Source organism: Ochotona curzoniae, unplaced genomic scaffold (genome assembly GCF_017591425.1).
Source record: "Ochotona curzoniae isolate NIBS_2020 unplaced genomic scaffold, NIBS_Ocur_1.0 contig_883, whole genome shotgun sequence".
NCBI classification, from domain to species: Eukaryota; Metazoa; Chordata; class Mammalia; order Lagomorpha; family Ochotonidae; genus Ochotona; species Ochotona curzoniae.
In genome coordinates this window covers 37,860,791-37,885,499 of record NW_024466599.1, presented here as the reverse complement: position 1 = coordinate 37,885,499, position 24,709 = coordinate 37,860,791, and the positions used below count along the sequence as shown (strand labels likewise).

Here is a 24,709-nt window from a genome sequence, read left to right as displayed (position 1 = left end):
GATTCTAACTTTGGAGAGCTCTAATGCTAGACAGCCATATTGCTTAGATAATTGTGAATTCAGATTCCTGAACGTGCTGGCCTCTTTAATGACTCTGCTGTTTCGGTGATGATGGCTTGCAATAATAAAGGCAAAATAAGTTTCTGAGAGTATAAAGAAAACTCAAAAGACTTACAACTTAACACTTGAGAAGTTATGTATTCTGTTAGAGCAGGGCATTCTGGAAATAATAAAAGGATATCATGATTAACTTTGCAGTAAGCTTGAATATTTTGAAGAAATTAACAAATATTTGGAAAATTACAGCTTTTAATATTAGAACAAGGAAGAATTGAACATGTAAGTAAATGGCTTCCACAAAGATTATAGACTTATTTGACTTTCATGATAAATTCTAACAAACACTTAAAGAAAAAGAATCCAAGTTTAATATAAACAATTCCAAAGAAATTGGAATAGGATGTATCACCCAACTTGTCTTAATGAGGCTAACATAAACTTGAAATTATAACCCAGCAAGAATAATATGGGAATGAGAAGTTAAAGAATACGCTTCAATTTTTAACTTCATTATAAATTTCCTGAAGTAAAAAGATTAAGTAGCTAAAAAGGAAAATATGATATAATCAAATATGGTTTATCTAAGGAATGCATGTTTTATTTAATATTACCAAATGATGTACTCTGCCAAGTCATCAGAATAAGTAGGACAAGCATATAATCTTCTTGTTAGAGGATTTGGAGAAAAAGGCAAACCTGGTGAAAAGCAGCATCCCATATTGGAGCGTTAGCTCGAGTCCTCGCTCCTCCTCTTCCAGTCTAGCTTCCTGTGGCCGCATCCCGGCAGCAGCAGCTGCCCACATGGTAGAGGGACATAGTGCCAGGATGCTGAGACCAGCCTGCCCCAGCACAGGCAGACATCTGGGCGGTAAACCAGATTGAAGAATCTATTTCTCTGTCCCTCCCTATTGCTCTGCCTTTTGAGTAGATAAAAATAAGTCAGTTAACATTTAAAAAGTAAAAAAAACCCAACATTCATTTATGATAAATATACAAGATAGGAATTGATGGGAGTTTCTTTACTATAAAAGCTATAAAAATACTTATAATAAATGATCATACTTAGAAGTAAAATATCTGAAATTTCCTATCTCAAATCTGAAATGAAACAAAATGTCCATTGCTGTGACTCCTATTATGATTGTATTCGAGGTTTAAAATAGTGTAGCATGACAAGGGAAATGAATGATAAGGATTAGGAAAGAATAAAGCTTTCAGTGTCCACAGATAGTATTATTTTTGTATGTAGGAAATACAAGCTAGCCTACTGATAAATTATAAATATTAATAGTGCTTAACAGTATTGCAGGATTTAAAAATCAATACATAAAACCAACCCATTTCTATGTTCTAATGCCAATCTGTTAGAAAATCAATTTTCCAGAGTTTATAATCTCAAAAAGTATTACATTCTTCAAAATACTTGTAATCAGTTATGCATGGAGAAATTATAAAACAAAAATAATTTCCACAAAGAGCTTAATAATTATGAAGATTTAAATGTTTTTGAAATTTTCAAGATTGTGAAAAAAAAAAAGAAAAAGAAATTTTCAAGATTGTTAAAATGTGGGGGCAGGCATTTGGCTCAGTGGTTAAGACACCCACTGGGGCCCTGATGTAGTAGCCTAGTGGCTTGTATGTGCTGGGATCCCATATGGGCACCACTTTTAATCCTGGCAGCTCCGCCTCCCATCCAGCTCCCTGCTTGTGGCCTGGGAAAGCAGTCAAGGATGGCCCAAAGCTTTGGGACCCTGCAACCATGTGGGAGACCCAGAAGAGGCTTCTGGTTCCTGGCTTCAGATCAGCGCAACTTTAGCTGTTGCAGCCACTTGGGGAATGAATCAACAGATGAAAGATCTTCCTCTATGTCTCTTTTCCTCTCTGTATATCTGACTTTCCAATAAAAATTAAATAAATCTTTAAAAAATGACACCTGCTGGGGCACCTCAATTGGCAACTTCACAGGTAGCAGGTTTATTTGCTGTGCCACAACAGCGACTCCATTTGCTCTTAGATTATTTAACTAACAGGTCCTCTTGGCTTGTTTTCCTTGTAAATATGTGTTGAAGAAAGCTCGTCATTTTTTCTGAGGAGTATTCCAGTCTGTATTTTGCTGATGCCATTACCACGGCATAGTTTCTTATACACTCCAATTTGCAGGTAATGCTAGAGGTATGATTAGGTACCAGTTCTAAAAATTGTTTTAGTTGTCCGGTCGTATGCTGTGACCCTCTTGGACTACTTTGGTATTTACAAGTGTTCAGGGATAGCTCTAATATCAGCATTATGATTTATAATTTAAATTCATGTGTCTATATAATGTAAACTTTAGAATTTACCCCTGAAAATTTATTGAATTTTTTGGACTCAACACAATGGCCGATTTCTGTTGAACCTAGCATGTTCACTTAAATACTTATTCTGCAATTGCTGAAAACAGGTTCTGTGTCCTTGGGCCTGGCAGCTATAGTAATGTCAGATTTCTTTCATGGCTTTACTGATTTTTTTTTTTGAAGTTGTTTTTTTTAGATAGCAAAAGAAGGAAGCTAAAATCCTGACTATGATCAGAGGCTTATCTATTTCCTCCCTTAATTCTATCAGTTTTTCTTAATGCACTATCTGGAATCCTCAGTAGGAAAGCCTTAAAAATGGGAAACTCGGAAATGTTTCCCTTTTTCTGTGCGTGAACTCTCAGCCTACTTTTGGTAGCTGGCTCTTGCTTTCAAATTATTGTTTAAATTTTTTTTTTCCAGTAAATAATTGTTAGTTTTGGGCATCTTGTTTCTGATATTGGTCTTTGATTGCTGAATCTCCAATTTTGTATGACATGGTTATATCAACTTTCATTAGTTATTTTATCCTTTTACTTTCAATATATATACCTCTATTTAAAGTGTTTCTCTTATAGTGTATAGCTGGTTTATTGGTTTTTGTTTTTAGTCCAATCTGATAGTCTGTCAGCTACACCAAGTGTGTAGTTCAACTACATTTAATACAATCACTGATTTCTTTGAGCTTCATTTTGCCTTTTTAATATCTCATTTGTTGCATATATTCCAAGTTCCATTATTTTTTCTTTAGCTTATTTTGGATTAAATATTTTCATTGCATTTTTTCCCCTCCTTGGTTGCCTTTTAGTTTATATATTCTTTTATTTTTGCCTTGTGGACATCAATGATTTATTAGTCTACCTAACTGTTTGGTACTTTACCATTTCTCAGTTTAAAACCGTTGCATCTTGTATTTCCTCTTACACTTTTAAAACAACTGTTGTTATCATGTGTTTTTTCTCTACACATTAATTCCTAAGACACATTATTATTTAAAAATATTAAATATCCACTTTTTTGTTTACTCATATATTTATTCTTTTGTGTGTACTTTATTTCTTCCTGGGGTTTTATTCTTTTATCTGACGTATTATTTTTTTAGTCTTAAAGATTTTGGGGGTACTTGCTGCAATGAAATCTGCCAGAAAAGAATTTTTTTAGTTTCTATGTATCTGAAAAAAAATGTGAAAGCATTGTTATTTGTTTTTTTTTTTAAAGATTCTTTTTCATGCTTAGAGAGTTCGGCTTAGCAAGCTTGTTTCTCCTTGTCATGTTGAAGCTGTAATTCCGTTTGCTCTTATAAAATAGTTTCAGTTGTCTGTCTTTGAAATTGATCTTTCCTTTGACTATTTTCAAGGGATTCATCTGTGTCATCAGTTACTGAACTAACATGCTCAGACTTTTTTTTTTTAATTCACCTTACTTGAGGTTCACTGATTTTTATTTTCTGTGGGTTGATGCATTTCATTAGTTTTGGGACTCTATAGCAATGATCAGAAATTGCTTTTGCTCTCTTTTCCTTATTAGTGACTTAATTATATCTTTTTGTTGTATCCCACGTCTCTTCTACATTGTTTTGTTCTTTGCATTTGTCTTTTTTTCTTTTGTCTGTACTTCAAATTTGATATTTGTTATTGACTTGCCTTGGAATTTAATAATCACATCATCTTCTTGTTTGTGTAGTCTGCTACTTAAAGCTCTGAATTTCAGATACTGTATTTTCCAGTTTTGTAATATCTTTTTTTGTATATTCCAATTTAAGTGAAATTATGCATGTTTTCATTCTTTTTCTCTTGTGGTAAATGCCCCTATGCTATAAATGCACGCTCCCTCCCTTGATAGCTCTCTCTCTCTCTGCTCCTGGTTCTCCCTGCAGCTTCTTCCCCTTTGGAAATAAAAGACCTGCTGTGTGACTTGCTGAGTCTGATGTTTGGCTTTGCAGTGTTATTTCCTAAAAAAAAAAAAAAAATCTCATTCTATGCACAGATTGGTACAGAAAATAGCTAGGTTGGAGATTTTATGAAATTCAGTCTACCTATAGCCTGTAGTTGTTCTAGTACTTTCTTTCTTTTTTTTTTTAAGACTGTTCTTTGAAAGGTAGATTTCTATATAGCTCTGGAAGTTCCATTTGGAGATTCTGAGTTTATCCCAGTGCTTTGTTCAACACATCTTAAATTCTGACAAATTTCTTCAGGGAGATTAATTTATATTTTGTTACAGATCTTGATAGTGTGACTTTGCTTCTGTGAGTGGGAGGTTTCACCTTGCATGTTTTGAGGTTACATACATAACCTTAAGCTTATCATACCTCCTTGCCAGATATTTCTTAGAAAAAAAAATAAATCTTTGTGTTTGGGACTCTTTCTATTTCCAAAATTAAAAAAAAAAATGCTGCAAAAGCATGAAAAACTCTACTAGTTCCTCCGCTTGATTCAAATTCAATGCTTTATCCACACCAAGAAGTGGCAAATACCTTTGGGGAGGAAAGCATCTAATGATTATCAGCCCATGTAGGAATAGCTTTTTAACTTTTGGAAATTCTAGATCATCTAAAGGTTTTCTTGTTTCCACAGATAAGTCATAAGGGTGATTTTTGTAATCTATCATTTTTTGCTAGTTGTAAAGCAAAAATTGAAGTATTGGTCTACTAAGATGTATACAGCCTTCCCTGAAGCAAAAGTCAAATATGTTGTTCTTGAGAAAAAGAAACAAAACATTAAATCTTGCTCATAAAAATGTCAGAAATTGCTGCCTCTGTGTCATCAACTGCCTTAGAAAAGGTCAGATAGTAAGTAGTCAAGAGATGCCAATAAAAACTTTCATATGACAGTGCCAGACCCAGTACTGGGAAACTCACACAAGAATCAGGTTTGGGATCATCTCAGATGAAGTTTCTCTGGAGATGCCTCCAACTGAACTGCTGATCTCAGAACCCCAACCATGAAGAGAGTATGTCAATCAGTGGATTCTGAATAGGTTTCATCGCGATTGGAATGGCGAGATTGGCAGCAATTCAGAACTGTTGAACTATCAAAACTGCATGAGCAGGACCCTCGGAGTGTGCCTCACATTGGGGACCTGGGATGGGTTAGAGGCTAGGGAAAACTTTGTTTCTCCCCTGACCCCAATTACAGGGAAAAAAACGATGATATTAGTGTGGAAACAATGGTATTACCCACTTTCCTGTAGCCCTTGACCCTTTGTACCCTAATCAACTAAGTAAGATTATTAAAAATAATAATAAAAAAAGAAAAAACCTTTAATATGTAAATATACCTATATATATATAGACTTGGTTTATGATGTATTTTGATTCAATCTACTGAGAATTTTTCAACCCGATTCTTGTTCCAGGTAGAAGCTTAAGATTTTTTTTGTACCATTACTAGTTTTAACTACAATTCAGAGAGACTTTTGGAAAATGTTGCACATTGTCACCTACTCTGCCTAGGGAGAGATTTAATGACATGGCTAACTCCTTAGGGTTAGCGAGACCCACGTCTCTTCCCTTCCTCTAAGCCAATTTCTCCTGAACATGGCCTGACTCCACCACTTAGCAATAAGTTTCTAAAGTAAAATGGTGATTGTGTTTTTAACCTAATGATGAAGTAATTTTTTTGGCATTAAAAACACAGCAAAAAACTTTTTAAACTTTAAGATAAGATAATTTGAAGAAATCATGGAATTTGTAGGAAGAGAAGATAGTAGAAACTTTGGTTGCAGAGTTGTAATGTAACTTTATGTATACCCTATATTGTCTCCTTATTGGTTAGCTGTTATCTAGTAGATTTATTGTGTATCATTGTGAAAATAAGCTATTATTATGATGAGCTTATTCTATATCAGTCTTGTATATAAGAATATATTATTCTTTTTCACAAGATATGTTTTAGTGCTATCAGATAGTTCTAGATTATCTCAGATTCATGCACTGTTAAATTATCATTGTCCTATACTGCTTGCAGCCACCTGCATTAAGTAGTATTGAATTACCAAGTATTACCATGTAAAGTCAAAATTGTGTCCTTGCAGAGAAAATAGAAAAACACAAAACTGTATGTATGGGTATATTTTATTTTTAGCCATTCTATCCTATGATTTAAGCAGGGAAATATATCAAATGCATAATGCAGTAAAAAATAAAGATTTCCATGCTTATCCAGTAAAGAAGGTTGGTGTTTATAAAAGTGAATGTCCATAATTATTAAATTCTACTCTTTCCTACACTATAAGCGTTCTTAAAGTTTCCTTGTATGCACTTTTTCACCTAGCAAAATTAAATTCAGCTAGTAAAAATGTTCATTTGAAAGAACTAGTTAGTGCTGTCATTTTAAGTATCTTGCCCACTAAGCTAATTAATTCATTTTTGCTCTACACTGCTGTTTTCCAGAAGACTCACTCAGCTTAATGGATTTGATTAGGTCAAGGCACTTGTCTGAGTTAGAACATTAGATCCTTAATGTCCAACATAACCCAGTGATTGTGCTGTCCCTGCTTCTGACTCACTCACTTCCTCTGATGAGTAATAAGATTTTGTGCAGTGTATTGCTCCTGTTCTTACTCTAAATAGAGCATTAAACTCAGAAAAGCACACACATATAGAGAAATGCATAGAATCTTTTTCAGCTAACTTAATGTAACAATGTCAAGTCAAACTTGTGCAAAACTTTTAGCAGTTGTATATCTTGCCAATGGAAATGTTGTAACCTTGATATTTTTTTGAAAGCTAGTGCCCTATTTTTTTATTTTAAATTTTGTCTGTGTCTTTTAAGAGGAATGACTTAGTTACAAAAGTTATAAACAGGATATTTTGCTGCAAGCATAATTCATTTTTTTTCAAAATATTTATCTGACTGTAAGTCAATTCATTATTTTTGTTACTGATTCAGATTTATCACCATGCTATAAAACTTTTGCTACTATTCTTTTTGAAAGGTGTTCACGTTATTGCAGGATTTTCTTTACTTATTTGGATTTATATTTCAAACTAAATGGTGATGATTTTTAGAAGCTACTTAAAAGAAAAATATGCATGCATATATTTAGAATTCAAATTATATTATCTGAGGTGAAGAAATGTGGTCTTCCTAAAGTGACTCTAGATACCAGGTAATTGAGATTTCTATAATCAGTCCTGTGAAACTACCAGTCACTTCGTTTCTAGTTAAGAATAATCAAACTTGGTAACTCCTTAATTAGTTTAATAGATTTTTCAAAAAAGGAACTAAACTGTCATAATTTGATTTCTTACAAAAAAAGTTCTTTAATTTTGTGTAAGGTTATAATCTTGAAAGATTATCTTAGATTTAGTAGTAGCTATTTACTGTAGTTTTATATAATAGTTAATCCTAATTTGTTAGACTTCATCAATATTAAATTTACTTATTTAGCCTTGACAGAATGCACTATGATTCTTCAGTTTTTACGTATATCTAAATATCTATGTATTTTTATAATAACTATTTTTCTGTTATAGTTGGTGTTGATTTTACATAAATAACAATGTTCAAAGTTCTTCTGGTATTCATAATGATTTGTAAGGGAGTGTTTGCATTATTTTGTGCTAATTTATCCTTTCACTATTTAATGAAGAAAACATTTGTTAATTCTCTTTCTCCTAAATTTTAAGACATGGCTGTTTAATAAATTAGGTATTGTGTTTTTTGTTTCAGGTTTTAAAGTATGTCACATTTCAAAAATACAAGATAAATTATTTATTTTGAATGTGTTATGACAATTTATTTTTTGAGTAAATGTTCTGACTCAAATATGTACTAGGCAGTGTATCTAGGAGCTAATGTAAAACATGTGTTTAGGTTCATTTAACATCATAATATTAAGTTACCAAATCTTGGAAAGTAAATAAAAATTAATATTATATTCTTACTATCATTGTTTAATCTGCAAGTGGTTGTTCATGATGGAGAGATAATGAGTTTTTAAATCAGCAGACTTCAGTTCTAGTTGTGGTCATTGCCAATTTTGTAGCATAACTTTGTGCAACTCATTTTCTTTTCCCAAGTTTCATTTCCTCATAAAAATGCAGAAAATACATTGCATTGGTTATAGTCTGGGAACTCCATACAGTTTTACATCACTCCTCCCTCTTTATTCTTACTTCCTGGAAGGAACTAATTCAGTTTAATGACTCTTGGTTTAAGTGTTTAAACACTTCTATATGGTACTATAATTGGTGGCTCAAACTTATCACATCAGAAATAACTCATTTTTTATCCTAATTATTTAAAAATGTTTTCCCCAATTGCTTACTCAACATTCAGGCTCACAACAAATAGGCATTCCTAACTCTTTTCTTTCTTCTTTCCTTTCTTCCTATCATTCATTCAGTCCTTCAACAGGTCCTGACAATTGTGCCTCTAAAGTATGTTAGGGGGCATGTTTGGCATGGCAGTTAAGATGTCCATTTCCTGTAATAAAATACCTCATTTTCAATACCCACTTCATGATACCAGCTTCTTGTTAACGGGGACCCTAGTAGACTGGTGATGCTTGAGATAAGTAAGTTTCAGCCACTTCTGTGGGAGTGCTGGGTTGAATTCCCTGTTGCATCTCGGCCCTGGTGTTATTTGAGGAATGAGTCAACTGAAGGGAATGTTCTCTCATGTTGTCTTTCTCTCCAAAACAAACAGGCACTACCTATATCACCACCGTGCCTTGCCTGGAATACAGCAGCAGCTTCCTGACATCTTGCTTGCCCTCCCACAGTTCATTCTCAGATGGCAGCAGAAGCAATAATTCCTTAAGATAAATTATGTCATTATTTTTTTACTTGAAACTTTTTTAGCTTCTCGTTAAAGTATTTTACATAACTAATAAAGAAGGAATAGAGAAAATGTTAAAAATATAATGCGAGAAATGTGATTAGCAGAAATACAGCACAGGGATTCTATTATTATTGAAGGAAAAATTCAGCCACTTAATATTAATTGGCAATTACTTTTACTGGCATATAGAATTTCCTGCCAATATCGGATATCTTGAAGTAAAATTGATTTTATGTCTGAAAATAGTTGACATCTATAAAATACTTAATAGCCTACAATTGCTTATGGAGGTCTTTTTTTTTTATCAAAATCTTGAGACTCCATATATGGTGCCCAATGTTATCCTTGTTTTGTGACAAGAAGAGGAAAATGATTCAAAGGACATGCTCTGTAGTTTAGTTTTAATTCAGGCTAACCTGTTCTGATCCCAAGTCTAAGCCCCTTCCTTATTGTTATGCTAGTAATCTAAAATTTAAAAGCCAGATGAAAACTGGTCCAAGACAGAACAGCTTGGTCTTTCTCTTAAGCAGAGGGACTCTCAGTGTTCTTACTAGACCTGAGTGATTAATTGACTAGAACTAAGTGTCTTACAAAGCTGCACAGTCTGCATCTCAGGAACCTCATTGCAATGGAGTCTGATGAATGATTGCCATGCCTTCATCGTTTCCTGGGGAAGCCATACAAATTGCTAATGGCAGGAAATTCTAGCGTACTTCAGTGTTAGGAATATGTAGGAAAAATTGTTGAGTTCTTTGTTTATCAGTTTAAATGCAATGCATTTTCAGGTTATTTAGAATCTTTTCACCTAAGCATTTTCTGGGATGTATTCAACAGAAAACTGACTCTCAAAGGGTTGATTTCTGGGGAAAACACCAGAATATATGGATTAGAGTTTACTAAATAGAGACAAGAAAGTTCATTGTTAAGTCCCGAGATTATTAGAAGCCATGTTTTATGCTGAGCAGTGAAAAATTTGAATTCCTCACATGTATTGCAAATGATTTTTAAGTTCTATTCAGCAGTGACCAGGAAGTAAGTAAAGATAACAAAAGCAAGATTTTTCCCCATTAGGTAGAAAATATAGCAGCTGGAATGTTATATATCAAAAACTCAAGGTTTCATTCAAAACCTGTTAGAATTAATAAAGACTTTGAGAAGTTTTAGGAGGAAATATCAATATGTAAAAATTAGTAGCATTTGTACACAGTAATAGTAAAATATACAAAAAAGAAATCAAACAATGTCATATCCGATAGCTACAAAAAGTACAATAAGATATTTAGGAATAAATTTAACAAAGGAGTCAAAAGACCTTTATACTGAGAACTATAACACGTGGATGAAAGAAACTAAGAAAGGCACAAATAAATTAGAAAGATTTCATATTTATCAATTGGATGGACATTAACAGGTCTGTACCACCCAAAGTGAGCTACCAAGTTAATGCTATCAAAATGCCAGTATTTTCCTCAGAAATAAACCCTGAAATTCATATTAAACTCTCGTGGGGACTAGGGTCCTCAGCTGTATTTATTCCAAGGTTCTTGTATCGTCATATAAGATGAATTCTTGACAGAGCCTATATAGAAAACGTATGAAAAAAATAGGAAGAGTTTATTTAAAGTGATAATAAACACTCAAAAGTAAATACAGGCATGATCATGAGGTGAATCATGAACCTGAAATCAGTTCAGGTTCCCCCTTTTTCTGTTAGGTGGTTCTCTAACTGAATATACAAATGGAGTGGCGTTTGGGTGGGGTTCGGTGTGCATGTTGGTCTCTGGGAAGGTTTCATGGTGTCTATACATGGAGCTCAGTAAACATGTTCATCCCACATGTTCACTCAGGTACCTCATGGGACAGTGGGCATGCCAAATTGGAAGGAGTAGAGGTTTTTTGGTTTGGTTTGGTTTTTATTTTTCAGCAACACAGAGACTCTTGTACAATCCAGCAGGCCCACTACTGACTGTATAGCCAAAAAAAATCAATAAATTGAAGAGATATCTTCACTTCCATGTTTGTTATGGAATTCCTATTCACAATGGCTAAGGAATGGATTCAGCCTAAGTGTCTATCATGAGGATGTGTCATCAGTTGACAAATGTAAAGAAAATATAAGTTATAATATATAATGGAATATTATTGAGCTTTTAAAACAGAAATTCTGTGGTTTATGACAATGTGTATAAACCTGGAAAATGTTACATTAAGTAAAATAAGCCAGACAAAGACTAAATACTGTTTCGTATCACTTCCATGTGGAATGGTTACTCAGAACTAGAGGCTAGTTGAGTTGTGGAAATATTTTTCCAAAGGATCATTTGTGCTATAAATACTCCTATATACAATTTTGATTTGTCAACTAAAAGTAAGCTAAAATTGCTTAATTTTATAAACTCAGAGCTCATTAAAATTATTTGAAGGAAAAAGTTGATTATATTCCAGTAGACAGGTATATCTATGAAAGATATAGTTGGATACTACATTGTAAAAGACACTGTTAAAAGTACTTTGCTATTAAAAAATGTCAAAAAAATTCCTACATTTTATATCAGCTCATGTGGCAAATGAGAGAGGTGATACATGCACTCACATGTGCAATTATGTGTGTGTTGAAAATGTGGGTGATAATACAGAAATTATGTGGCAAGTATCAAAGGATATGGCTTTTTCCTAATGATTATTATTTTCCTGAAGCACATATAACTTGACCTTAAGCAGTGTAGTCAGAAAAATATTCTTGGAAAATATTATATAATCAGGTGCCTGTCAATGAAAAAGAATCAAAACCTGTTCCCCTAGAGTTCAAATGAAAGATGGGACTGCAAGTAATGATTAGGTTGAAATTATGGAAGATTTGGAAGGGAGGATAACTTAAGGATTTAGCATTCAAAATATTCAAATATTTAATTGTGGAAAGTAAATGTATCTAAATTTTTTGAGTCTTTTGCATATATTATCTTGTCTGTTCAGGTTCACTTTCTTACTGAAGTTCAGTTGAAAATACCCAAAATAGGAAGCTTGATCCTGTCACAGAGGATATTTTTCTTCCTCTTTTTCAATGAAACAGTTAACACAATTTTCAATGAATTGAATTCTTCTGGATTTTTATTGTAAATTTTAATCAGTTTTTGACAGATTCAGTGGTTTTGTAGATACAATACTAAGAATATAAATTTTTGTTATGATTAGAAATTTGATGTCTAAATGTGAAAAAAAACACATACTTTGCTATGTTTCTTCTAGTGTGCATCCCAATCTTATACTGTCCTTCTTATGAATACAGCAAGTTGTCTAGGAAAGGATGGAACCTATTAGAGTCTGAAAGGAAGAGCATTTTTTTTTTAAGTCAGGCAGATGAAAGTCTGCATAGAGAGCTAGAAGCTTTTTCCCTTGTGTGAATATAAATTTTCATAATACATTTCCTGTTATTCCTCTTTCAAATATGGAAATTAAAACCATTTTGTTACTCATTCATTCACTTTCTCTGAAATGACTTGCTTTTCCCTAGTAGTGTGTGAGATTAGAGTGTGGAGATGGAGTGTGAGCAACTGTGGGTGCATTTGAAAGGTGAGAGAAAAAAGAGAAGTCCCCTTCTGAAATTACCCTACATTCCATTTCTGATACTCTTTCTTCACTTTGCCTTTTGAGAAAGTTCCTTTCCCTTTAAATCTTTGTGGCCTGATGAGTGATGCAGGCGGTCTTTTAAGCCAGGGTTTATGTGGTGCATAGATTGTGCTTGAGTATCTACTAATGCCCTGAGTTCCACTTCTCTGCTTGTTTTTAAAGCTTGACATTTAGTTGCCTGAGAGTTTCTGAAACTGCTTTTGAAGGAGGCTCCAGCAGCAAATGATTGAAACCATTTTTAACTTTTCAATAATCTTATTCTGTTAAAGGCAGAGCAGGGAAAAAGAGGACTATGTGGTACTGAAGCAGGCATATATTAAAAAAAAAACCTTTAAAATGCAAATGATTGTAGAAAGAGTAAGGTATCAATAGAAGAACCTGGATGAAACTATATGGAACTTCAATGTGCTGTTTTTGTTCACTATTTAGTGACTTGAATATTTTTCAAAATAAGAAATTATTAAAATAATATCTCAGATGACTAATGTTTTTCCCTAGATTAATGATGAAGGAAACTTTTGGTATTCATGTCTCCTCCTTTCTGTTGCTCCCTCCCTGAGCAGTCCTTGCAGTTTCAAGACAGAATGAAACGAATTGATGGCCTGTGTCAGCATGTGCAGTAAGGAAAGATCATCCCACAAATCATCACCCAGGTTTCTTCACTTGCAGCTGCCTTCATCACAGCTAGGCTGTTCAGTTTGTTTGTTCTTTTTTTCCTTTTGTATTTCTTTCACATTGAAAGGTCAAATTTGTGTTAATTAGTACAAATACATCATCGTCTATAACAATCATTTTCCCCCACTTCTTATAAATGTGGAGTTATGACCACCAATTAATTATGCATTTGCATTCTTATACAAAAAGTTACCTCCCCCCTCCCTCAAAAGAATTATTAGCAATGAGGAGAGTCACTGATACTGGACACAGGGCCTGATAATAAGTGTCCTGTGACAGCTTTTTGAAGTGAGAGTGAGTGAATCAAGGTCTCACATTGATTGTTGCACTTGATCTTAGCCAAGAGGCCAAGAAGCAATGCTCACATTGATTGCTTACCACCCAGCAAAGCTCTTAGTCTAAGGCCCTGCCATCTGTTGTCTCAGAAATCCACACAGAAGGGTAGGTTCTGTTATTAGCTCCTGTGTACTGATCAGCAAGCTGGCACTTAGCGTGTAAGGAGGTGCTGCTCTAGGATTCTAGCTGGGGGATTCCCTGATTCTAGCCTCTACTCTCCTATGAGTTTAGTCACCATCCTCTTACTTTCAATATTAGCATTTCTACCTATAGGAGTTTCACTTTTTTGAGGATCAGCCTGTATGAAAGAGTATTCTGTTGTATTTTATTCATTTTAAGTTAATCTTATATGGAGAGAGAGGACCCCCTTTGTGTATTTAATTAAAATAAAATTTGAAATTCAGTTAATCAGCTTTATTGCTCATGTAGCCACATGCAATTGGTAGCTACTCTGTTGGACACTGACAGAAATTTCCCTCATCACAGAAAGTTCTATTGGATGATGTTATAAAGAGTCTAGGGTTTTCAATTGAAATTTTTAAGATAAACACTAGTCAAATCTGCTTTTCCAGTAAAAATAAATATATCTTTTTAAAAAGCATTTAAAAAAACACCATGCTTAAAAATATATTCCATAATTCCCACAGTTTTTAAGCAGCAATACTTAATTTTTCTAATTTTTTTTTAAGATTTATTTTTATTATTTTTTTATTGGAAAGGCGGATATACAGAGAGGAGAGACAGAGAGGAAGATCTTCCGTCCAATGATTCACTCCCCAAGTGAGCGCAACGGCCGATGCTATGCCGGTCTGAAGCCAGGAGCCTCTTCCGGGTCTCCCATGCGGGTGCAGGTTCCCAAAGCCTTGGGCCGTCCTCGACTGCTTTCCCAGGCCACAGGCAGGGAGCTGGAAGGGAAGCGGGGCTGCCGGGATTAGAACCGGTGCCCATATGGGATCCCGGGCGTGCAAGGCGAGGACCTTTAACCACTTGCGCCACCGCGCCGGGCCCAATTTTTCTAATTTTTACAAAAATAATTTTCTGCTAAAGAGTATTGTAGTTTAGGGTTTCATCCCTTATCACCCCTTCCTCTGTCCCTATTCTCCCCTCCTGTCATTTCCCCTCATCACAGTATAGCCCCTTAATAACAGTTACAAGTTTAACTTCCTGCTATTTAAACATCATGGCATGATAGGTATAGGCAAAGACACCTTAATCCACTGTTGGTGGGAATGTAAACTAATACAACCACTGTGGAAGTCAGCATGGAGAAGACTCAGACACTGAGAACTCATTTACCACATGACCCAGCTATCCCACTCCTGGGGATATCCAAAGGAAATGAAATTGCATTTGAAAGGGTGACCTGAAACCCTATATTTACAGCAGCACAATTCACAGTAGCAAAGACATGGAATCAACCCAGATGCCTGTAAACAAAGGAATGGATAAATAAATTATGGTACATCTACTCGATGGAATACTTCTCAGCTATAAAGAAGAATGAAATCCCAACAGTTACGACAAAATGGCCCCAACTGGAAGCGGTATGCCTAGTGATGATAGCCAGTCCCAGAAAGACAAACATCATGTTCTCTCTGATATGACAGTCTTATGCAAAGCACAAAATATATAAATATAGGTAAATAAATATATACATACATTCTCATAGATGAACTGTATAACAAAGACTAGCATGCTGGGAAGTAAAATCATTCTAGATTTTATCAACTAATCTAAAGTTATATATTTATAATTGCCTCCTATTAATAAGTTAGGATTAAGATAAAACTAATATTTAGAGCAAATGAAATATTAGATATTAGTGGAAACAAGACAAATATTTATTAAGCAACTAGCTTTGTATGAGTAGAAATTATTTTACTTTGTTCACTAATATAAAAGTAGTGCCTAATGCACAGCATAGATAAATATAACATTTGAAGTATAATTTTATTATGAAATCGTTTAAACACAATGTGTTTTAAAATTATGAAAATAAAGCTAGTTAGATCCATTTTCACACTGGATCCGTTAAGGAATTTATAAATGGAACATTTAACACCTGATTACTGCAGAAAGTTTTTTAATCCAGTCTCTTAGTGTATCTGGACCTCTGTTAATATGGTGCTAACCCAAGTTAGAAAGCACAGTTGTTGGGGGAAAATGTCACTTTGTTAGGCCCATGTTGCTCACCTGACGATTGGAGGCAGGTCGGCCTCTCAGATCATCCTTGGTGTTACATTCTGTAATTCATAGACTAGATTTCAGGTAGAGTTTCACTTTGAGACTATTGCCTTTTCTACTTATCAAAATGGATCTGGAATATGAAAGTGAATGAGAGCAATTAGAAACATTTCAGAAAATGTTTGTAACCAGCAGCCCAGCTGGCCATTCGAGTTACGGACCCCGATGCCAGGCTGCACAGTGAAGAAAATGGATAGCTAGCTTGAGTGCACATTTTATTTGTGTTTAGATAAAACCTTGAAAACTGCAAAAAAAAGTTTGTAACCTAGGATATATGTGTTTGTGTGTTAAATTTCCTTATTTGTCCAGCTGAAAGGCAAATTAAAGAACCAGAGTATTCACTCTGAGGAAGTGAACATCTAAGGCTTGATTAGTATTTGTTTCCTAAACAACAGCATAGGGAATGCTTCCTGTTTCCACCAAAGTTCTTATTTTTCAATGAAGGAAATGTTTATCTGGCTGTTGATTATCATTTGATGCAGCAGTTAAAACGCTGCTCAGGATCCTGCATCCCTTATTATGCACCTGGGTTTGAATTTGGGCTCCACTTCTGATGTTCCAGCTTCCTGCTGATGTACACCAAGGGAGGCAGCAGGCCATAAGCAAAGTACGTGTGTCACAGCTTCTCACATGGAAGCCAGGACTGAGTTCTGGGATCCTGGCTAGGATGATGGAAGAGTTTCCTCCTTCTCTGCCTCCCACTCTCCCTCTTGCTCCTTCTTGCTTTTCAGACACATTAAGAATAAACAAAAATAAATGAATAAAAGACAGTGTTTTACTAATGTCAGTCTTGCCTCAACCCCAACTCTGTCTCTCCAGGGCAAACACACATAAGGCATGTGCATCTTGTTAGTTTAGTTCCAATGTCTGTTTTGAGTGAAAATGTAGTAAAATGTTCAGCAAACGCTTATGAGTGAATGGATAAATAAAATCTTCATCTTGTATAAGCAATTTCCTTGGACACAAGTATATTAGGAAGTTGTACACCTCAGCTGCTATCTGCTGTGCATCTGCCCCAGTGCTCCGTCATTTGTGTCCTAAGAGAGGGGCAATCAAGCGACTCTTGAACAACAACTGATGCTTTGGATTTTTGCTGCTGAAACTATTTTGTATCATTTAGAGAATGTCTTGTGTATATGAGGGACCAAAACATTTAATGTTTAATAAAATAATAAGATGATGAGCACATATAATAAGAAACAGTCCCTCAATCCCAGATAACCTGTAATTTCTGTCTGTTTTTGGAGTGTTATATGAATTTCCCAACTTTCCAGCAAAATTGACTTTCCCATTGTCTCATAACAGATAATCACTGTTCATTAAGTACTTTTTTCTTTGGGTTCAAGAAGAGCCTTAAAATTGCTTTTCTGGGCACTGTATCTATGTATATACAAGCACACATTGGATATTTGTGTCATATATATATAGTTTCAAATTATATTTACATATATGTGAAGGCATTTTAAATGATATGTTTCAGAAAAGAAATGTGCTTGTCTATCTGAAGTGTAAGTTCTTGAAATAAGAGTTCTGTGTTGTTCACCACTCTTTGTGTCTAGAAATGCACCTGACATAAAGTAGTTCCTCGGTAATTCAAAAACAAGTGCTTTCCAGTAAGCCAATTGGGGCCGACTTTCATTTGGAGGTTTCTTAGTATTTGAGTCTAATTTAAATAATTCTGCTACTTTTTATTAATTGGATAAGTAAATCTCACTTTGACTTTCTTTTCTTTTTCCAGGAAGAATCCCCAGCACAAGATAGAATATAGACATAATACATTCCCAGGTAAGTTTACAGGAAGCTTGAGATATTTGAGTAATCTAGGTGCAGTTTCCAGATACAATGAAAGATGTTTAAATATATTTCAATAAATTTGTTGAATTGCTTATCTTAATTATTTTCTTATATTAAAGGGGAAAAGGTTGTGTTATATATATATTTTATATATCAAGGATTTTTCCCCAATCATTGACTAACAACATGACTTTGTGCTGTAAGGATTATCTGTGTTGATTCATTGCCTGACTTGTCTGGGAGGCAGAGAGAAAGCTCCCACATGCTAGGAACAGCTGGGGCTAGTGTATCTTGATTCACTTTCCCATTCGTTTATCCCTATGTTTTATGGCATCCATGTGAATCAGGTTTCAGTGATATGAGAACTAATAATCAATATCAACACTAGATCTGACTATCTCCTTTGGAAAGATGTTCTAAAATCTTAATAAGGAAGCAACATTTTCTACTAGAGATTATTAGGATGCATTAGATGTGGAGGTTGCAAATTAAGTGGGTCTTTAAGGTGGTTGGATTTCAGTCATCCTTGTTCTTAACTGTGGTGAGTGGGTATAAGGCATCCCGAAGTAATAGTTTGGCCAAGGAAACTGAGAAAGACTTCTTGTGCTCAGAGTTACCAAGATGAGTCAGTTTAAATGACTGAAGAGTCTTTAATGTTTCTGTGGATGATGCTAGAAGAATGTGTTGATGCCAGATATGGGAGTCCTCAAAGACCTGGCCTTGGCAGTGTTTTACCCAGACTCAGCTAGTGATGATAAGTTATCTGAATCAGAGGTAAGTAGACTTTCTGGAGATTAATTGTATAAGGGGCCAGAACTAGACTGGTCACCGTGAATGTGGAGTGGTAGAATTAGATACAAGAGATTTTGAAGGAAGAATCAAGAAGCTTTGGCAGACTAACACACTGTAGTGTAGGAACTGGGATGAGGCAAAGGGAATAGCAGTGACTCAGGTTTATAGTCAGACTGTCTCAGGAGTGCGCATCAGATGAACACACTCTCTTGTGTCTCTCTCAAATAAACATAAAAAATTTAAATCATATATTTATTTATTTGAAAGACATAAATACAGAGAGAAAGAAAGAGAAGGATCTTCCATCAGCTGGTTTACTCCCTCCAAATGACCACACCAGCCAGGGATAGGCCAGGCTGAAGCCGGGAGCTTCTTCTGGGCTCCTAAGTGGATACAGCATCCCAAGCATTTGGACCATCTTCCACTGCTTTCCCAGGCTGTGAGTAGGGAGCTGGATTGGAAGTAGAGCAGCTGAGACTCAAACCAATGTCCACAGAATGCTGGCATCCTAGATTCTATCTTAACCCATTATGCTACAATGCAAGTCCCCAGATTTTTCAACTTTATAAAAATTACATTCAACTCTTACTATTTAATATCTGGTTTGTACCATTCCTGAAACACTTCAGTCTATAAAGTTCTTCTATACCTGTAACAATTTGTATAGTTCATCCTGGATTTTTTTTATAGATTTGTTTGCTGTCATTTGTAAATTTTCTTATATATCAAATTAAATTTAGAGTTCATCAGCCTTCCACATTTTTTTTCAAACAATGCTTAGTTTTGGCACAAGATATTGAATGTGAGATTTACTGGAGAAGAAAAGGAAACTGAAGAATTCTTTGTGTCGAGCTGTCAATCTGTTAGGAAGCATTAGCTATCTTAGGCTCTAATATTCTGAAAGTTACTTGGAAAAATAGCCAACTTGAAAATATTTTTCCTCATGTAAAATCAGCATTTATTTTAAGAGGAATCTGACATGACATTCTGTTTAGTAGCACTGCCAACTTAGTTCTTGCAGGGAAAATTGCTTATAAAATTTTAAATTGTAATGGAAATATGGAGTATAAACTTCAAAATTAACCTGTTATTAAAAATTCCCCTGCAGAAATAAAAAGGCAATGATTGCTCTGTGGTTAGTAACATGTTTTACATATGTTGAAAGCTATATTACCTTTTATAAAAGATATTTTCATTGTTCTGATAGTTAAGCATTAATCGTCAGCTTTAAAAAATAAGTGACACTTTATTTCCCTTTTTCTGCTTTCATGTGGACAAGCTGTCTGTCTGTGTTTACATTTCACATTGCTTCAGTGACCTGTAGAAGAAGATTCATATGTTGGCCTTAATAGAATTTTGGATTTAGAAAAGATCTTTGAGGTCACTTACTCACTATGAATAGATTTAAGAAAATAATTCCATTAGGTTAATTGTTATAGGGTTATGGGCTTACTAATACATATTTGAACTTCTGTCCCCTTTGTTCAGCATTCATTTTTTTTAACCATGTTATTTTTTTAGATATAAGCAACCAAATAATAGCAGCAACTTTCGCAAGAAACTCTATGAAATACAGTAAAGGCAGGAAAAAAATTTTCTCCCAGTTCACCTTGTTGTGAAAGAAATAGCTTAGTTTTTATTTTTCCAGAAACTCAGCAATTATATTGTAATTATTATAATGTAATAATAATAATGTAATTCAGGAAAATGCAATAGGTTCTCAATTTTTAAAAATCACATTGTGCTATTTAATTCTTTGTGTATCTGTAAGAAGTGACAACTACAAGATATAAAACCATAAAAAGTTATATTTTGCTATTGATTTAAAATATTAAATGGCCACTGTTCTATCTCATATTATTATTTTTGTGCTTCAATAAAATTTTTAATAATGTTCATTTTCTCTGTATAATACCAAGATCGTGGGTAAGGATTCTTCCATTATGTGACTCCTTATGACTGACTTGCTTAACTCTCCTAACTAAAAAGCTTCCTTGTATGAAAAGGTTTCTTTGGAATGGTTGACAATGTAAATATAAACAACTGTATGATATCATTGTGATGATAGCTGCTAAGAAGAAAAATAAATCTGTATTAAAAGATGGAATAGCAAGTGCATATATGTGTACAGCTGGGAGGTATCATTTCAGATTGGGGATAAAAGAAGCACCATCAGATAATCTGACATTGGAGCAAAGACCTCAAAGAGGGAGTATCCAGATGATTATCTGTGGCAGAGCTTGACAGGCAGCAGAAACAGTGAGTTGAATAGTCTAGAGATGGTTATGCTTGGACTGTTTTAGAAGCAGCAAAGAGCAATTGGAATTGGAGCAAAGAAAGTAAGCAGAGAGTGGCATGAGTTAAGATCAGAAAGTTAGCAGTGGGCTTATTGTGAAGCCAAGACCAACAAGTAAGGACTTATTATTTTATTTATATTGAGTCAGAAAGCTATTGTAAATGTCTCTGACCTCTTTGTGGAGAATAGACAAGAATCCATGCAGGATGAAGATAACAGCATTTGAACCAGGCAGGGTGTCCAAGCAGATGTGGTGAGAAGTGATGGAAACACTGAAAGGTAGGCTAAATAGAATCTCTTGGCATACTGATGCTGGACTTTGACTAGGCTATATTCAGGAATGACTCCCAAGGCTTCTTGCAAAAACAGCTAGACAGTTGGATGGTTAGAGAAGTCATATGTTACAACTGATAAGAAAATGACCAAATTTGGCTGAAGTGACTTGAGTTATAGTTTTGGAGATGTTTTGCCAGTAGCAGTCAGAATAAATGAGTCTGGAATTCAGGGTGATGATTCAGGGCTTAGGATAAACATTTGGGAAATTAGCTTACAGGACTTTAAGGAATCATCTGTCTAAGGTGTAATCTCACACCTAAAGTTTTGAGTTAGATCCAGCAAAGCAGACTGAGAGGCAGTGGTAAATGAGGTTTGGAGAGTGCCTCACGCTTGATCGAGTTTTATGTCAGTCTTTCATACAACCCTCCCAAGATCTTTTGTAAATGTAAAGGAAAATAGGCTACTGAGACATCATTGCCATATGCCATGCAGTCACGCACACTCACATCTTCAAAAACAAGTCATGTATATGAGCTGCTTCCCGTGAGGAAAATGGATACAAATAGAGATATTGATATTCTTACTACCTCCTACTTTACCCAATAGCAAGAAATACACATAAAATGTATTGAATTATAGAGGAGTTAAAGGACAGGCATATTACTTCCTTTTTTTATTATACCCATTTTCCTCTATCAAATTCCTTGGCTTATATCTAAGTTATATCTATTTATTACATGTGAACATTTTAGGAAAATGTAACCCAAAGCATATACCAAAGTACTCTTAGCTGTTCATCTGGGATTGACTTCTGCCACTCAGAAAATGTCCCTTAGTTGTTTCTTTTTTTTAAAGTTCTAACTATTAATTTTATTTGAAAATCAGGTTTACAGAGAGAAGAAGAGGCAGAGATCTTACATCTGCTGGTTCACTCCCCAAGTAGCCACAGTGGCCAAAGTTGATCTGATCCAAAACCAGGAACCAGATTATTCTGGATCTCCCATGTGGGTGCAAGGACCCAAAGACTTGAGCTGTCTTTTACTGCTTTCCCAGGTCATAAGCAGGGAGCTAGATCGGAAGTGGAGCAGCCAGGACATGGACTAAAGCTACAGGTGGAAGCTTAGCATACTGTGCCAAGGTACCAAGTCCTAGTTAATTCTTAAATGCCTCCACATAATCCTAGACTTTCCCACTGATTTATTGTAGATTATCTTATTATACATGTGAATGGAATAAGGGAAGAAATTAATTTAATGACAAAAATCATCCTTAATAATATTGTTTGGAAATGTAGATATCCTAATGGCAGTTACCATAGCATTACTAATATTTATTGAAACATGAACTATATAGATATCTGAAATCTATAAAAACTAAACTTCCCAAAGTACCTGAAGTGCTGGGGCCATCATCATGCAGGGATAAAACCATCTCCTTCCCTCTGGGCATCTCATTTGGGCATGAGTTCTAGACTCAGCTTCTTTGCTTCTGCCTGAACTCCCTGCTAATGTGCAGCTCTCTGCTAATGCACCTGGGAAAGTGGCAGAGGACAGCCAAAATTCCTCCCATGAGGGCCCCTACCTCCCATGAGGGAGACTGGATCAGTTCCAGGCTCCTGACTGCCCTGGCCTCGTGCTGGCCATTGTGGCCATTTGGGGCATGAACCAGAGGATGAAAGAGCTTACTCTCTTTCTTACTCTATTTCTCTCCTCTCTCTCTCTCTGTAAATCTACCTTTCAACTTAATTATAAAATTTTGAAAAAGCAAACACAAAATAAATAGGAAGTATCTAAACTCCAGTAGTCTCATTGATCATAACCCTGGGGTGTTAATCACATTTTCCTAGGTTTGCTGTCCAATGTCCATTGCCTCTTAATGAAAAATAAACCTGTTTGTCTTTCATGGAGCAGCTGCAAGTTGGCTGTGGCCTGTCCCTTGTGTGTTTTCCTGCTGGAATGCAGGCTGAAGGATCACCCTCTGTCTGGGATATCCTTTCCTTGTGACAGAGGGAAGCATGGCATGGGATGTGGACCTTCTAAGCTTAACCAGTGTGCCAAATATCTGCCCCAATTGCAGCATTATTAAGGACCCAGTGTTTTGAATTGCATAGGCCATTGTAGTTTCAGCAGCCTTGTTATAAGAGAAGTTAGAATAATAAGTAGCAAATGACCACTTTAATTCCTTTGATAAATAGCAAATTGCTGTTTTAGTGTATTTTTTAAATATGGCAGTAGTAAAATACGTATTTATAAAATTAACTTCTCTTCTTGCGGAAATACAGTTGACAGTTGTACATCTCTAATGGCCGGTTGAGTGATGATGGATACACGTGTCTCGATCTTGTGTTTCTCAGTGAGAAATGCTGTAGATGAAGATAACGAGCAACCTGATGACTGTGACCTGAGTGACAGCTTTCAAGAAGATGAAGAAGAATGTGATCCAACAGATGAAGATCCCGACTGGGAGCCAGGAAAGGAAGATGAGGAGAAGGAAGATGTGCAAGAGCTTTTGAGAGAAGCAAAAAAGTTCTTAAAAAGAAAAAAGTAACTCTTCAATAATAGATCATTCAAATTCACCTGTTCTTTGTGAGAAAAAAATTACAGCTTGAGGGGATTCTTCAGTGATCATTATTTCTTTTGGTAGCTATGGCTTTTACTATTGACTCTTTGCAGAGGGGACATAATGTTAGCCTTCAGTGTAATAGACTTTGTTGCCTTTCTGTCGTGTTTAAAGCAACTGGAAATAGGAAGAACACAGAAGTTAAAGAACAGTAGTTTGCTATTTTTCTCATACTTTGTGTGTTGATAATAAAAAATGAAAATCATGGGTAGCATAAAGCTTTGATCTTTTTTCCAAAGGTCCTGTCTTCATAGAGTACTGTGTAAGTACAGTCAGATAAATTATGTCATGGGTGGGAAAGTATGCCTGTTCCATTGTTATTAAAGTAACTTTTCTAGCAGGATCATGCTTTTAAGAAAATCACTGCTGTCACAATATTGCTATTTTTTTAATATCCTAGATAAGAGGTTTAAAATCTTATTTGTGACTTTTATCGTTTGAGAGTTGGGGAAACTAGCACCTATCAGATTTTGAAAGAAGATCCAACTAGGCAATAGCAAGAAAATATTCATGAATGCATTGTTATTTTGTGGCCCATATTTGTAATTTAATCTCTGTCTGACAGTTTATAAACTGAAGTCTCAGGGCCGATGCAGTGGCATAGCAAGCTAATCTTCCACCTGTGGTGCAAGCATCCCATATGGGCATTGGTTCGTGTCTCAGCTGCTCCACTTCCAATCCAGCTCTCTTCTAATGGTTGTGAAAGCAGAGGAGAATGGCCCAAGTGCTTGGTATCCTAAACACATGTGGGAGACCTGGAAGAGCTCCTGACTCCTGGCTTCCAGCTTCCAAGCAGCTCTGTTCTGGCTGTAGCAGCCATTTGGGGAGTGAACCAGTGGATAGAAGATCTTTCTGTCTCTCAGTAAATCTAACTT

General features: G+C 35.2%; 1 protein-coding gene across 3 annotated transcripts in view; it reads left to right on the top strand.

Annotated features, from left to right (window-relative positions):
- APLF (aprataxin and PNKP like factor) overlaps window positions 1–24,039 on the top strand; it is a 66,877-nt gene extending 42,838 nt beyond the window's left edge. For all 3 annotated transcript variants that reach the window (XM_040993293.1, XM_040993292.1, XM_040993291.1), the window contains exons 9-10: window positions 17,796–17,842; window positions 23,569–24,039. In XM_040993293.1, coding sequence (XP_040849227.1) covers window positions 17,796–17,842; window positions 23,569–23,762 — 241 coding nt within the window. In that variant the 3' untranslated portion in view covers window positions 23,763–24,039. The remainder of the gene's footprint in view (window positions 1–17,795; window positions 17,843–23,568) is intronic.
- The last annotated feature ends 670 nt before the right edge of the window (window positions 24,040–24,709 follow it).